The sequence below is a fragment of the Amphiura filiformis genome, chromosome 14, assembly GCF_039555335.1.
Source record: "Amphiura filiformis chromosome 14, Afil_fr2py, whole genome shotgun sequence".
NCBI lineage: Eukaryota > Metazoa > Echinodermata > Ophiuroidea > Amphilepidida > Amphiuridae > Amphiura > Amphiura filiformis.
The window spans coordinates 40267084-40282513 of record NC_092641.1 but is presented as its reverse complement, the minus strand read 5'-3'; the positions used below and the strand labels follow the sequence as shown (position 1 = coordinate 40282513).

General features: G+C 34.8%; 1 protein-coding gene across 1 annotated transcript; it reads right to left on the bottom strand.

Annotated features, from left to right (window-relative positions):
- Nucleotides 1-289: 289 nt before the first annotated feature.
- LOC140169413 (craniofacial development protein 2-like) lies at nucleotides 290-1168 on the bottom strand. The gene has a single exon (XM_072192672.1). It carries the CDS (start codon nucleotides 1166-1168, stop codon nucleotides 290-292), a length of 879 nt encoding a protein of 292 aa, XP_072048773.1.
- Nucleotides 1169-15430: the final 14262 nt, after the last annotated feature.

Here is a 15430-nt window from a genome sequence, read left to right as displayed (position 1 = left end):
CCACTTTTGAGAATGATTTCTATTTGTTCTTTTCTCTTCTTTCTGCTCCTCTGTCTACGTTTTTTCCTCACATTTTGACGAGCTCCCTGTATTTGCTCTTTTCAGGTATTGATTTGTCGATAATTTCTCTTAATTCTTTCCTCCTTCTGTCCAGGGCCTCAATCTCTTTGTCCTCCTCATTTATTTGCTTCCTCCTCTTCTTTTGTGGAGCTATATACTTCTGCTGCCACTTCCATCACAGTGCTGGATATAGTTTGGTATTTTTGGTCTAAATCCAACTCTTCAATGTCTAGTCCTCAAAGCGATTTTTCAATTCCAACTGGAATTCTGACCTCTTCTCTTTTAGTCGTAGGATGTTAATCTTGCTTTTCTTTTCATTTCTGATAAATTTAAGCCTGGCTAGTCTTTTGCTAATATGAAGTTTAGCCCTCACCATTCTGTGATCACTTCCTATATCTATCTTTGTGATAACTTTACAGTCCTGGATAATTCCCTTTTGGCTACTGAGAATAAAGTCTATTTGGTTTCTGGTGTGTCCATCGGGGCTTTCACATGTCCAATAGCGGTTTTTATTTTTCTTGAAGAATGTGTTGCCTATAACCAGCTTATGCTGTGCTGCAAATTGCAGTAGCATTTCAACTCTTTTATTTCTCTGTCCATAACCAAATTTTTCCATGATGGCCTCTTCATCTGGTTGGCATTCTCCTACTTTGGCATTAAAATCGCCCATTACAATGGTATACTTTCCTTTGTTGGCTTCTATTGCCTTACTCACGTCTTCATAGAATATTTCTACTATCTCATCATCGTACTCGCTAGTGGGCGCATACACTTGGATGATGCTCATTTGGTCTTTTCCTGTCAAGTGAAGGTTCAGTGCAGCTACTCTGTTGGAGTAGCTTTTTATTTCTGTGACATAATCGGTAAGTTTTGGATGTACAAGAAATCCAATTCCTTTTGCTTCTGTGTCCTCTTCAGTTTTACCATGATTATACAACCACATTCCTCCCTGTAGTTCAACAATCCCCTGTCCTTCTCTCTTGGTTTCTGCTAATCCAATGATATCCCATTTGAATTCTACTAGTTCATCCAACAGTGTTTCAAACACTTCCTCTGTTCTCAGAGTCCTTGTATAATAAGTACAAATGTTCAACTTTTGTCCAGCCATTTTTCCAGTCTCAATCTTGAAGTTTCCGTTCGGCTTTGGCTTCAAGACGTCATGTTGAGAGTTATGACTAGGCAATTTACAGCTTCTGCATGGTTGATAGCTGTGCCCATTCTGGCCATGGGCTCTATGGCCTCTAGTTTTGCTACTTTCCATAATCATGAAGGTTTTTTGCCATAAATCGACGCGCTGGCAGGGCGTGTTGTCGATTGAGGTTTCTGTCAGGGTTACCTCACCCTTATTCTCCTCCTATCTGTAGACATTCCTGGAGATGTAGGTTCGATGTTCTTGAGATGTCTTACAGCAAGCAACATCTGCAACCATCCAGACTGCTCCAACAGCCTTTCAGGTCAGAGAATATTGCCCCCAGATCCCCCGTCTGTTAACTTTGCCGCAAGGCAGAGCCATTAACATACAGGCGATACGCGATTGACTTGCAACCTTCGAGAACGTGGGGGTTGGTAACTACAGAGAGGCGATTAGGAACAAGAGGACTGATGGAATGCCTCCTGTGCCTACGACCATTTAGTATAGTAAGAATAGCAAAGCAAGCAAAGGGTAAGTAGCATGTGTTTCTTTAGTTATAGTGTAAAGAGGGCTGAAACAAGAAAATTTTTGTAAAACGTACATAACTCATTAACAATAATAAATCAAGCAAGATTTCAAACTACGATATATGATTTGTAGAATGAACTTGTGCAAAAAATATTATTTTTCAATAATATATTGATTTAGATAATACCAATCAATTTTGTGGCTGCTTCGATCAACAATACCTCGCCTACCCTTAAACGTCTTTATATCAGACATGTGCAAGAATAAATTTACGCACTAAAGAAGCTCATCCATGCTCATTCGGCGCGCGGGGGGGACGACAAAACCGGCGTCATTTATGAGATCCCTTGTCATAATTGCCCAAAAACTTATGTCGGCGAAACGGGCCGCCGGTTCGGTACTCGAAAAAAAGAGCACAGAGTTGAAACGGAAAAAAATGATGGAAATGACGAAAGGATTCGCAGTCAATTGAAATGAAATCCTCAATTGCAGAACACGCCAGTAAAGAAAACCATCTTATTAACTGAGACAATTAAAAAATTCTAGCTACGGCAACACGAGAAACACCAGATGGATAAGGGAGTCTATCTGGATCCGGAGGAAATCACGACAAAGCATGAAAGAGAGCCTAATGAACGGCGACGAGGGGGCCTTCCAACTGAGTCACGTCTATGACCAATTGATCTTGAGGGCGTTATCATCTTCCGATGACGACATGCCATCCAACAAAGGATCAATTGGCATATACCATTGAGAAAGGCAACAGACAGTATTGCCGAAACTGTATGGAAAACGTGAGTTTTTTCTTGGAATTTTTACTATGAAAACTTTGAAATCTGATTACTGTATTCCTGATCAATCTCTTCAATAATGAAGCTAACCTTTTATTTGCATCATTCACCCATGCGTTTCAAATAGTGCATCGTTGTTGATTTGCAACTGTTGACTTTCATATACTGGTAGCAATCTTGATCAATTTAGAGTATTTGGTAGCTAATTTGGTATCAAAGTGGATTCTGCATACGACCGTATCAATCAAATTGTCATAACAAGGACGGATTACATAAGTGTAGAATTTCTTTATTTGCCGAGTTTAGGAAGAATCTTGCAAGTTAGATTTACCTTGAACATCTTATTTTATTTGTTATTTAAATGAAAACCGATAACACGTTGCAAATGTTAATTATTATGCGTGATACAATTTATTACGTCACATGATTATGAAAAACACAGAGTCATCGGTACCTAAAGAATTGATGTACCCTACCACTTTTTGTTATTATATCATAAGTGAAGGAAAAATTGTGATGCAACTCAAATACCCATACACCCGTCTTGAATGCATCTTAAGCTTTCTCTACCTTTTTAGTTCATCAAAATCGACCAAGTTTTCACTGAGTTCTGGATATTTTTATGAATTGGTGAAACTTAATTATACCGGAAGTTCCCAAGATTGTGCCGGACATTTAAGATAAGAGGCAGGAAAGAAAGAACCAACAATTCATGAAGAAAAAAGAATTGCATACGCTTAAAAGAGTTGGAAAAACAACCAAGGAAGTTGCTGAAACATTTGGACTGAGATATGGGTAAAATGCTGGTGGAATCAAGAAAACAAGCCATGTCCCACCAATTGATGCTGTTGATTATTGATTGATTATTGATTCCAACAAGATGCTGGGATTCCATACACTGAGACATTTTATAGCGATACCCAATTTTAATGTTTGTTCAAGAGACATCTACAATTTGAATGTCCACTTTGTGAAAGGTAGATTTGGAACAACTGCTATTTTCTTAACCTCATTGGCATTGAAATAAAATGGAGCACCCAAAGTGTTATTGCCCTTCGTCTTGTTTAAGGAGAAGAAACATTCTTTGTTGTTATTTTCAATTTACCTTTACTTTAAAGATGTTTATTCTCTATCAAAAACATACAAATTTGTAGGCGGGGTTTTCAAATGTCGAAATGAAATGCGCGTAAATTGAAGTGGAGTGAATTACCAAATATCCAGGAAGCTGGACATATTGGGATTAATAAACTAGAGTTGGAGTCGAGTGAGGTATGAAGGACTTAAAGTAATGTTAGAAAGATTGTTGGAACAAAGTTAAAATAACACAAAACTCAACCTTATTTAAGTTTAAGTCACTTTCAGAGCTGATACCATTATCGTGCATTGTTTGCTCTAATTCAAAATACATAGTACCTCATGAACAAATAATGAAATTGGGTATCGCAGCAAAAGGACTCATAGAAATTAAACGGTAGTTGCGATTCATTTCATTTTTTCACAGAAGGTGACTATTGAGTGTGACATTTATAGAAAATATTCAATAATGGAACAGTTTGATTTGGTTCTTACATAAATATCTATTATATGCCCTATTGCTAGTAGGGCGGCATGTGATTTCTGTCAAAAGTTAACATTAACTATATAACAAGTCCCGAACTCAAAAAGAAAACAATCAACACATTTAGATGCAGAGTTGACATAATTAACAACAGTTTATTTTGCAACCAAAAGTAAAACTCAAATACATTCCATTCTCATGGTAATGATGTATGCGTAAAGTACAAAACAATAATAGCTTACTGGCATTATGTAAGCTTCAAAAAGCAATAAAATTGAAATAAAATAAAGGATTTCTTACGGAAAATTGTTTATGTGATTTAACATTTTTCACACTAGGGAAACTAATATTCTTTGTTTTCAAACACACACTGGTTAGTAAAACACTGTGCTATATACTTTTATATTTATATACATGTAGTTAAAACTATATTGTATATTCTGGTACTTTTTACTCAAGTCAAATTTTGGAATACCTGGAATAATCTGGTTTTTTCTGAATCCTTCTGATGGGGTTTTCATACAGATTGACCAACCTTGAAAGTTCAATGCAAATGTTAGGCATTGTTCCACTAATAAGACTTTGCTATACCTTTTTTGAGGGTTTACGAGATGAATGCATGTGAATGATTTTCTTTATTAGTGGTGGGTAATATTTTGACTTGATTATGTACACATTCAACATTTAACGAACGCCACTCAATGTAACTACGTGTTTTCCCAAATGAACTATTATATTTCTGTAAGGAAATGTGATTTCGGCATATGCCCACGTTGGGACAGTAATTTGGCATAAAGTTAACTTCTAAAATCAGACTATAGCACAGTGTTCAGTCCGTTACAACACATTTTGCAACTTTGTAAACTTTTTTCTATTTAGATATGGAGAACTATAACATTTCACCATTGTCTTTCATTTAAAGAAAATACAGGAAAGGAAAGAGAAAGCGAAGTCAATAAATTTTACTCTCACTCAATACTCAAACATAAAAGACTAATTTCCGGTGAAGCTACGTCCCCTTTATATTCTGCAATAAATAGTATTAGTACTATACTTATTTAACTCATTATTTATTATGCCATTTTGAACATGTTGAAATCAATAACTTTTAATACCGTACAATAAAATCTACAATATTTGAAATAAGAAAGTTGCATTTTGCAAACAATACACGCGTTTTTAAAATCTCATTCTGCAAATCAAATCGATTTTTATTGGTTTACACTTTATAATTATTTACTTTTTAGTCAGAAGATAAAATCTCATAATGGGCTGTTACATACGAAATCCATACACCCCTCTGGAAGTCTTGACTTTAGAGATTACGTATATATAAAATTTGAATTATACACCCGTTTGTGAAAGATTTATGTCATTTTGCCACAGGGAAGGATGACAGAGGGTGTATGAATTATAAACGGAATAACCAAATATGACCGGTAGTTACCTTCAAGAAGATAAACAAATATGAACAATGACAATTTCGCTTTCTTAAAATTATCATCAATTGTTAATTACAAGATAGCTTCAACATTGTGGAGCTTTTGAAGAAACATATAGCCATTAACTTTATATTTAACATTATTTATCTATTGACAATTTAAAAGACACTACATCTAAATTATCTAAATTGTAAAATAAAGTAGTCAGTAGATGGAGAATTTTGTTCTGCGTACTTTGTTCTGCGTACCTTATTCGACGCGACACGAAGCAATTTTATTCCTTTAAGCTATACTCATTTGAATGGCAAATGACGAATTTCAAAAGTGAAAAATTTAGATATTTCCTCCTCCAAGGTGACTTCTGCTACCTACTGTTACGTGTTCAATAAAGCGAAACGGATGATCACTCCACTGTGATCAATATTTACATGCTTCGAGGGAGGAAAAGTCAGTTCAAATTTCGGTCAGTTTTGAAAAACTCGTCTTTTTTTAATCAAATAAGTTCGTATAAAATCGTATCGTACCGAATGAGGTATCAAACACGAAGAACCAAACACACTTTCGACTACTTTATTTTGTAATTTAGATTTTGTGCTTAAAGAAATAGCTTTTTTTGCAGTATTATATAACAATTCTTAACACTTTTAATACATGATTTAATAGTTGTATTAAACTGATACCAATGTCATTTTACCCATGCTCGTACTGACTTTATGTAAATCGGCGTTTTTAAAAGGCGCTCAATGAGCAATAAAATGGACCAGTTTTTGGAATTAATACCAGGTGGTGGTGATATTTTGCTCTTTTGATCAAACTTGATCAAAGTTCTCTAACGTACCATTTAATCTTCACATTATTTTAGAGAGTACAAAACATATTACAATTAAAGCTCGGATTAAAAATGTGCAACATTGAGACGTTTTCGTTACATAAACAGTTACACTCTCGGCCCTGATTTGGTTAAACGATCTAACTTGAAATTTTGACATTTTGAGATAAATCCATATCATGGGTAATGTGAGGGTGCTCTTTCCATTGGTGACATCCTCAAATCACCACCATGCCACCAAATAATGATATTTATATATTTTCTAAGACATTAGATCTGTTTAATAATTTATTTTATTCAAAAAGAAAAACGTCAAGTGTTCAAACTTTAAAGCTCTTTTTCTCGAAACAGCGATTTTAATTTCAAGTTAGATCATTTTACCAAATCAGGGCCGCTCTTACTACTGCTAGGTTAATTTACCAAGTAATGACTCCCATCTGCACACACGGATTCCGAGTCCACACTAGCAAATCGGCACTGAGAGTCTATAGTCATTACTGGGGAATTTGAACCAGCAGAAATAGGGTGTACTCGTGTGATTTTAGTTGGTTAACAATAGATCATTACACATAATTATAATGACGATGATCCACGCAAACACAAAACGTTTTCGACATCATTCGCAAAAGGTTAGAAAAGGTTGCCCGAAAGCGTTTACATGTCTGGTTATATGAAGGGTATATGAAGGGTACAAAACGTTTTCATAACATTCAAAAACATTATCTGATAGATTACTGCAAATATTCTAACATAATGTTATTTATGTGTTGGAAAAAAACATTTGGCAAAACATGTTCGCAAACAGTTTGAATATATTGCTGTAATGTGTTTCCATACTAACGTTTTAAAACGTTTTCATGACCTATAATATATTATATTACCCGACATTTGATGTTATCAAAACGTTTTTACGAAAACACAAACACAAAATATAACCTGTTTATAAATTTTGAAAACGTTTGTCGGGATATTGTATTCATGAATTAAATTTCGTAACATATTCAAATATTTCACGAACATGCAATTTGAGTCGAATTTGATCCACAAATGAACATGCAATTTGAGTCGAATTTGATCCACAAATGTCCAGATACTCAAATAGTCCAATAATTCAGGCCTTAAAATATTTTGATGTGTCCACATGTCGTTGGCAACAAAACTAACCAGAGGTACTCGTGTTACAATGAGCCAATAAACATAAAACCTTTAATATAAATATATTAGTTTGTTATATATTTTTTGATGATAATGTAGGTTCACCCAACCAAATTTAATATAGATGTATTCAGAGACCTTTTTGTTACTAAGTAGCACCTTTATAGCATAAGGAAATTTACAGCTTGACTTATTCATGCGGCGCAATTACTAATGTATAAAGCGGTTGTGTGCATGGAAATGATAATAATTCGAGAACGTCATAACTGAGAAAGAAATGCAAAAATGTTTACGATATTTTTGGCATACTAATTAATCTTTTGCAAAATACACATTCCCAAAATCACATCAACGTAGTATACATAACATAATATACTAGGAAACCGTGTTTTTCTCATCCGCCCGGCACACATTTTGGAAACGCGTTACCCAAAACATACGCGCTATAACTGTGTGTGATCAATGGACTATGTCATTATGTCATTATCATATGCTAGCTTTAAAATGAATTAACGATGTTGGAAAAGTAAAATTTTAATCTTCAAGTAAAATTGTTGTAACTTCTTCTCAGATAAATGCTCAATTTTATCATCATAATTATAGAAAAAAATTAATATGCAATGAGTAAAACACTAGTAATACTGAAGTTTATATCGCATAATCCATTATTCAGCCAAACTGAAATATTTCAATAACTTATGTGTTCCTCAAAATAAGTTTTACTCTCAAGATTTCGATTAATTAGTTGATAGAATGAATAATCCACATTTTGGTTATCGTTGGATATATCCAATTATGCTATTTCTTGCATACCGTATATAAAAAAATGAACATTGCGATCGTGAATATTTTAGTTTAATTGTTGGCAAAGCAGCATACTATCGTTTAAATAAATTATTTGGCATGTTAAGTAATAAATTATTTGAATGAGTTCGATATCTTTTTTTCAGTTTTTAGTTTTCCTTGTTTTGGTAAGGATCAGGTTTTATTGTAGAAACATGATGAATCTGTTTTTTTGTCGAAAAAGGTTGAATCTGTTTTTGTCGAAACATGTTGAATCTGTTGTCTCAAATTTCTTGTGATATACCCTATCATAATGTTGATTTAACAAAAAATTCAAATGAATACTAACATCGTATTATAAACATTCATTCACTCTGTGGGGAAATTCACGTTGCTTTTGCACAGTTGAAATGGGTGTAAATTTAATAATATACTTTATAGGTACTCTAAAAGGATTGCTTGAGTAACTGCAAACATACAACTTAAAAGAATAATATAACATAGAATAGTCACCTTGACACTCTCGTACACTCAGCCATAAACTTGATCAAATGTCCCAAGACATCAATGTTATAAAGAAACATATTTATACAAAGGCTACAGAGTCAGTTGAAAAGTTCTAGAGTTAAAAAATAGTCCCAAAGTTTTCTTTTTTTAAATCTCTCCATGTGCAATTTACAGCTCATCCACGTCTATCGTCGAATCTTTTTACAGCGAGGTTCCATAAATCTTCTCTTTTCTTCGCAAGAAAGGCTGCTTCTTCTTCTGATGTACGTCGGCCATTATTGTCCATAAAATCGGCATCTTGTAAATTGAATTCCCAATTGCGCTTGTTTGCGAGTAATTTCTCCAGTAATGCGGCATTATTTCTATCTTCATCGAGTGGACCAGCTACGACACATACAACTAAGGTGGCAGCGAAGAACCATGTAGCTATTCTTGGTTGGACCATGGCGGGCGAAAAGGTTCCTCTTTGTACGTCTTCGTCTATTCTATTTCAGATGGTGGTTAAAGCTGTAAAGAAAAACACACAGAAAAGAGAAATACATAAAATTTCATATATCCAATATATATGTACAATTCAAAATAAAGATGGGATTAGCAGGGTTCATTTTTATTCCGACAAATTTGTTTCGTGGAGGTTGTTGTTATATAGCAACCTCTTCTCATCAGGAAAATTGTCAAATGTGGCCATGTCAGTACAAACTATGTATGTCCAGTTGTACACAGTCTACGCTTGGAAGAATACTTAACAATGGTCATGTGGTCCTGTTGGGTGAATATACCTTGTTAAGGGTTTGCGGGTAAACATGATATGAACCATAACACTTATTTGAAGGTTGTAAAAGTAGATGGTATATAAGGAAACAAAAAAGAAAGGAAAGAATATGAAATGCGGCAGAAATACGAAAATATAACTACAGTATTAAAAGGATATAATAATACAATTATGTGGAGCATTCGTGAAAATATGCCCCTTAGTAGAAAATGAAAAAAAAATGAAAACAGAGAAGAGGTAAGAGGAGAAGCAAAAGAAAATGAAAAGCTGAAAAGTAAGAAAAAAAAGCAAAGAAAAGGAACAAAGAAGTCCATAACAACAAAATTATATACACGATATAGATTGGTTAGATAATAATTATGCTCTTAGCATCAAATACCTACATGAAACGTCGATATCAAGTTCAGAATTTTCAGTCATCAACTACTCATATCGTTTACGTAAAGCAAAGACCAGTAATACTTGTTAACGCTGTTCAAATATTCACGCAAATGATCACTTCTTGATCACGACCCACCCATTTAAATGAACTCCAGCAGCCCCTGGGCGCCCGGCTGGTAAATTCCGCAGCGAACAAAGTCCTTTTCAAATACACCAGGTACTAACATCTGTAACTTCCTTAACGCACGCTATGACATCAATCGCTTCGGCGACAACCTATCTATTTTAATACCAAATTGGAAGTGCTCATTCTTCTTTAGATTATTTGTTTATATTGATCTATATCTATTGTAAACATATTTGTTGTCACAGTATCCTTAAGACTTCATCATAATGAAAAAAGAATGGATCATTTATTTTACGTAAATTAAAATTATTGATGTATTTCCCCTGCAATCGCAGTTGATTTAAAGATTTGTATTTTAATGATCAAATAATATCGAACAAGTGCACACAATGGGCTGTTCCAGTGGAAATACATACTCCCCTATGAACGACAAAACTCTAATCTCCCAACCAGGGGTGTAGATTTCAAATGGAGTTTCAGGTAACACCATTTGGAATTCACACTCAATGTGTGGATGATTAAGGTCTTTGATATAGGAGTATACCATAGATTTTAACTGGAACAGCCCAATCAGAAAAAAGCTTCCAATGGCGTCAATCCGTCTTTTAAAAGTGGGTGTAATTTAACCTGAATTGCCGAAAAATGACTGTAAAGAGCAAATTGTGACTCCAAAGTCCATAAGAGTTGACTACCAAATGTAGCAGTTCCTAGACTTGTGAAATTATCGCAACTGCTGTTTTTCGCAATTTGGTTTTGGTTCTGTAAAGAACTTGCAGTTTATGTTTCGCGAGTAAATAATGTAGCATTGTATCTAGTAAATAATCATCGCGGTATTATTGCATTCGTGGTAAATAAAAGTGGTCAGTTTCACATGTGCATATTTAAGAATGTCCTTACTCATAAGCTTTTTAGAACATTTAATTTATTGGTGCCCCATAAATATGTGCCAAATATGGACAGCTCCTACCCCTTTGGCAGGCCAAATATCAGCCCATGTTACCCTCCCGGGCTCATAATTATTGCACAGCCCGAAACCCCATTTGAAATTCGCACACCATGTTTATGTATTCCGCATGTGGCAGTATGGATATATAACATATATACGAGGGTCATTCAAAAAGTTCTACCTTCATCATCATATCTCTGTTATCTCGTGCCAGGCAATTGAAATTCCCTATGATTATTAATCTAGGCTACAAAATAAAAGTTATTTGATAAAAATGTGATTTTTGGTTGTTAAGATGTGTTGGTTAAAGCGAATACAGATTTGGTGCATCGGAAATGGTTAAAAACTGAAGTCAAAATTTAGTAAGCATCATATTGGAGCTTTGAAAAATGACCATCTGCTTACAGGATAAATATTTCGGTCCTATTTAAGCTCCCAGACATGCATTGGGACTTCAAACAATATAAAACATGTTTAATATAAGAAGAAAACATCTAAACATTTGCCATTTTCGACTAGACCACATTTAAGGGTAATTCGTAATTACGTCCTATTTAAAGCAATAGATGCATCTGGAGGTAGAAATAAGATGAACAGTTTGTATTGTGTATACTTACAAAATACAAAAACTTTGCATAAGACTAATTTGATTTGAACTTATGAACCAATTAATATGACTTGAACGAACAAGTGTTTACCCGATCGAAGTCAACAACCTATGGAAAAGGGTCAATACGAAGGCTATTCTGAACATGTATCGGTTTTGTTGTGCAAAAGACAGGATACCTAGTACAACTGTACTGCAAGCATTAGATATTGATAACATTTCTGTACGAAAATTAAAGCAATTTATTTCATCATTTTCAGAAATAAATCTGTAATGATTTCCACATAGATGTTCGCGACATTTTTAGTCACAATTAGCATTTCCTTTCAGACTGTTTCCGACATACCAAGTCTATATCCAATTTAACCAACACATCTTAAAAACCAACAATCACACTTTAATCAAATAACTTTTATTTTGTAGCCAAGATTTAAGAGTATAACCATGAGTAATTTCAACATCCTGGCCGGCAAGATAACAGAGATACGATGATGGATGTAGAACTTTTGGAATGACACTCGTAAAATAGCTTAATAAACATTGCCTATTGCGACAAGTGACAATTAATAAACCTTTGATCATAATTAGCCAAGTTTGTTATAATTAATGTTGGACTAGCTGATTATTGACATGCTTTGAATGCTTTCATATGGTTTCTTTCACAGCTTTTGACTCTGATACATTGACGTATGCTTAAAACATTGCTTAAGACATTTCAATCAATATCGGGTGGGCATTTACTGCTTCAGTCTTGAAATTGTGTGAATTAGTTCCACCTGTGGTCCCACTTTTCGAACATTACACTTTACAGCGTGTATCAGAAAGACAATGTGACAATGTAAAGGAAAACTATAAGGGCTCTCTTTGCCTACCTGGCTACAGAATAATGAGTCAACACAGTATAAACTATAGAAGAAATCATAGTTGATCCATTTTCCCTACACTTAGGGTGGCGTGGTCAATGCTTATTGAAATACCTATAGTTCAATGTATTATATTTGGACCATGTGATTTTGGTATGGCCCTGTAAATTGACTGTCACTTTAATACAAAAGTTCTAAATCCAACAGAGAAAAAAAACCTGAATTGGTCGACATCATGCTGCACACCGCCAACGAAAAAAGATTCTAGATATCTCTTGTCTTCTTGTCCGAAAAACGTACTTAAAAATGGTAACATTTTTGAGACATCGCGGTTTTCACGAGAGAAAGGCTGACGTATTGTTACCTGCACAAAAAGGTTGCAATTTAAGTAATTGTACTCATCAATGGGTTTTGAAAACTGAAATGCACCCGATGTTAGTTCCGCTTGATCAGTGTAAACACGTGCTATATTATATAGAAAAAATAGAATGCTTGTTGTCATTGCGACATTACATTCATTCCGACACTTCAATAAAATTGTGTGTTCCTTGACGTGTATGATAACAATACCATGGAATTCTCGATTATAGTGAAAGTATTATAACTCGTTTTCTAGACGCTTTCGATAACCGGACATGACGTACCTCTGAACCCGATAATCAACCCTAGAACTACAAAGTACAAAACCCCCTGATTTTTTATCCGTAACAAAAAAATGCGCGTGTTTACGTCCAAACGACCTAAGCTAATCGTAGATCCGTCATTTGCGCTCATTTTAGTGATAAAAGTTTTACCCCAGCGGGGATTGTGCCGGTCATCAAAACTGACCATAGGGGTGGGGAGTGCTGAGGCCAACCATTGGTTTCTACAGTAAAATACATCAATTTCATTTCGTTCTTGTATAATCTTCCAAAGCTCCTTTTTTACTTGATAGTTAGGTTGAGGAGAAAATTCGGTGATAATCGCATATTCTCAAATCAATTTTGCATATACTCTTAGAACATATCCAGAATTTCCCAGATTTGCATGGGTATGTTCACATTATGACGTCATAGCGACATGTTTGTACAGGACACCCTTAGCTATACATTGGCACCAATATAACGGTATATGACGCATATTATTGAAAAGTAGGGAGGAGGGGTGTAACCCCCTTCATTAGTTATTTTGTTAAACGAAATCATCTAAATTTCCTCTGGTATACCCTACCTATATATTATTTATGGCATTTTATTCTTCATGTCGAAATAACCATGTGATTCAATAATTTGTTTCTTACAGCATAGGTAGTAAGAATTACAGCCTGAATTAGAACAATATAGGTCAACTTATTATATATTACGTCATCAGGTAATGCAACATTGCCAAAGAAGGTAAGATATCAATGATCAAACATGGCTTGGTAAAATGGACAGTAAGATATAGGTTGCGGACAATATAAGGTATCATTATCCTTATTACCCATTTGTACAGTTTTACTTAATATTCAAGAAACATTACACCTGTTTCCATGTCTCAATATCCCATAATTTACTATGTATAGAACAAAAGTACAATGAACAGGTAATAAAAGCTATGCTCAATTTCTGGTTGTCATATGGGGTTTTCCCAGTATGTATAATTTGATCTATTATCATATTATGTGGTTAAAGCAGATAACCTGTTTCTACGAACCATTTATCGACTTGCTTCATCATTAATTAATTGAAATGTAGTTCTATAATGTCTTTATGCGAATAAAAAAGCTTTGTTGTCTTCGGCACGTATCAAAGTATTACCAGGGTCGGATCCAGGAATTTTTGATAAAGGGGGCGCCTTTTGGTCGACAACAAAAAAAAAAATGTGTTAAAGGGGTTACCCCCTCGAAAACTCAACGGTTTTGGCCCATTGTTTGCTGTTCATGGCCGAATTTGTTCCTTTTTGTTTAATTTCTTACAATTTTTGTATTTTTAAGTTACCGGCGCCCTTTGCTAGTCAAAAAATAGAGGGGGCGCGCGCCGGCTGCGCCCCCCCTAAATCCGCCCCTGTATGCATTGGCGGTGTTAACAACATCATTCACGTATCAGTGATGCAACGGGCTATTCTAGTTGAAACCCATACATCCTCTATGGAATATATGACCCTAATATCCTACACTGGGGGTGTAGACTTCAAATGGAGTCACTCATTCAAGTAAACCTATTGGAACTTGACACTTGTGTGGGAGATTAAAACAATGTCTTCCATAGAAGGTGTGTGAATTTCAAATGGAATGGCCCAATGCCTCCTATGAAGTGTCTGAAAAGTACAACTGCTGGTAGTAAGTTTTATTTTATTCAAGGTGTTAATTTTAATTGAGGTAAAATTAGTAAGGACCCATCAATTGTCAAAATTCAAAAAGTATGTGATAGCTGATTGAGGAAGTATCAGCTATCACATACTTCTTGAATTTTGACAATTGACTACTTTTTTTTTTAAATAAAAGAATTTTACGAATCTACCTCATTTTCAATCCATTCCACGGAGTCAAATATCTATCAATGACAAAAGACGCCTCATTCGCTGACGATGCGCAGTGATTAGCACTCCGAAAACATCGGCTGATATTATCGACTGATATTAGAATCTTTGGAAAGGTTTGAAAATGAGGGGGTTTCGTTTAATTCTCATATTTCATGAACAGTGCAGTACGACAGCAACTTAGCTCACTTCCGGTAATTTTTACCGGCGTGACCTCTGCTGTTACGTAACGTAATGTTGAAAATCAGGTGGCAAATACAGTTTTTCAGAAAACATCAAAAAAATGGAATACACGAGTCGTTTCTCCCTTCATTTCCATATTGAGCCCATAGATAAGATATGAAACATGAGTAGAAGGCAAACAGTAATGTGTAAGGTTAGCTTCAGACTCCGTATTGTACGTACAATATTGTATATACAATACTTTTCGTGACGTCAAAAAGTATTACA

Bases quoted from the DNA above. Each gene is read 5' to 3' on its own strand.
- LOC140169413 (XM_072192672.1), bottom strand. From the start codon at position 1,168: ATGGCTGGACAAAAGTTGAACATTTGTACTTATTATACAAGGACTCTG.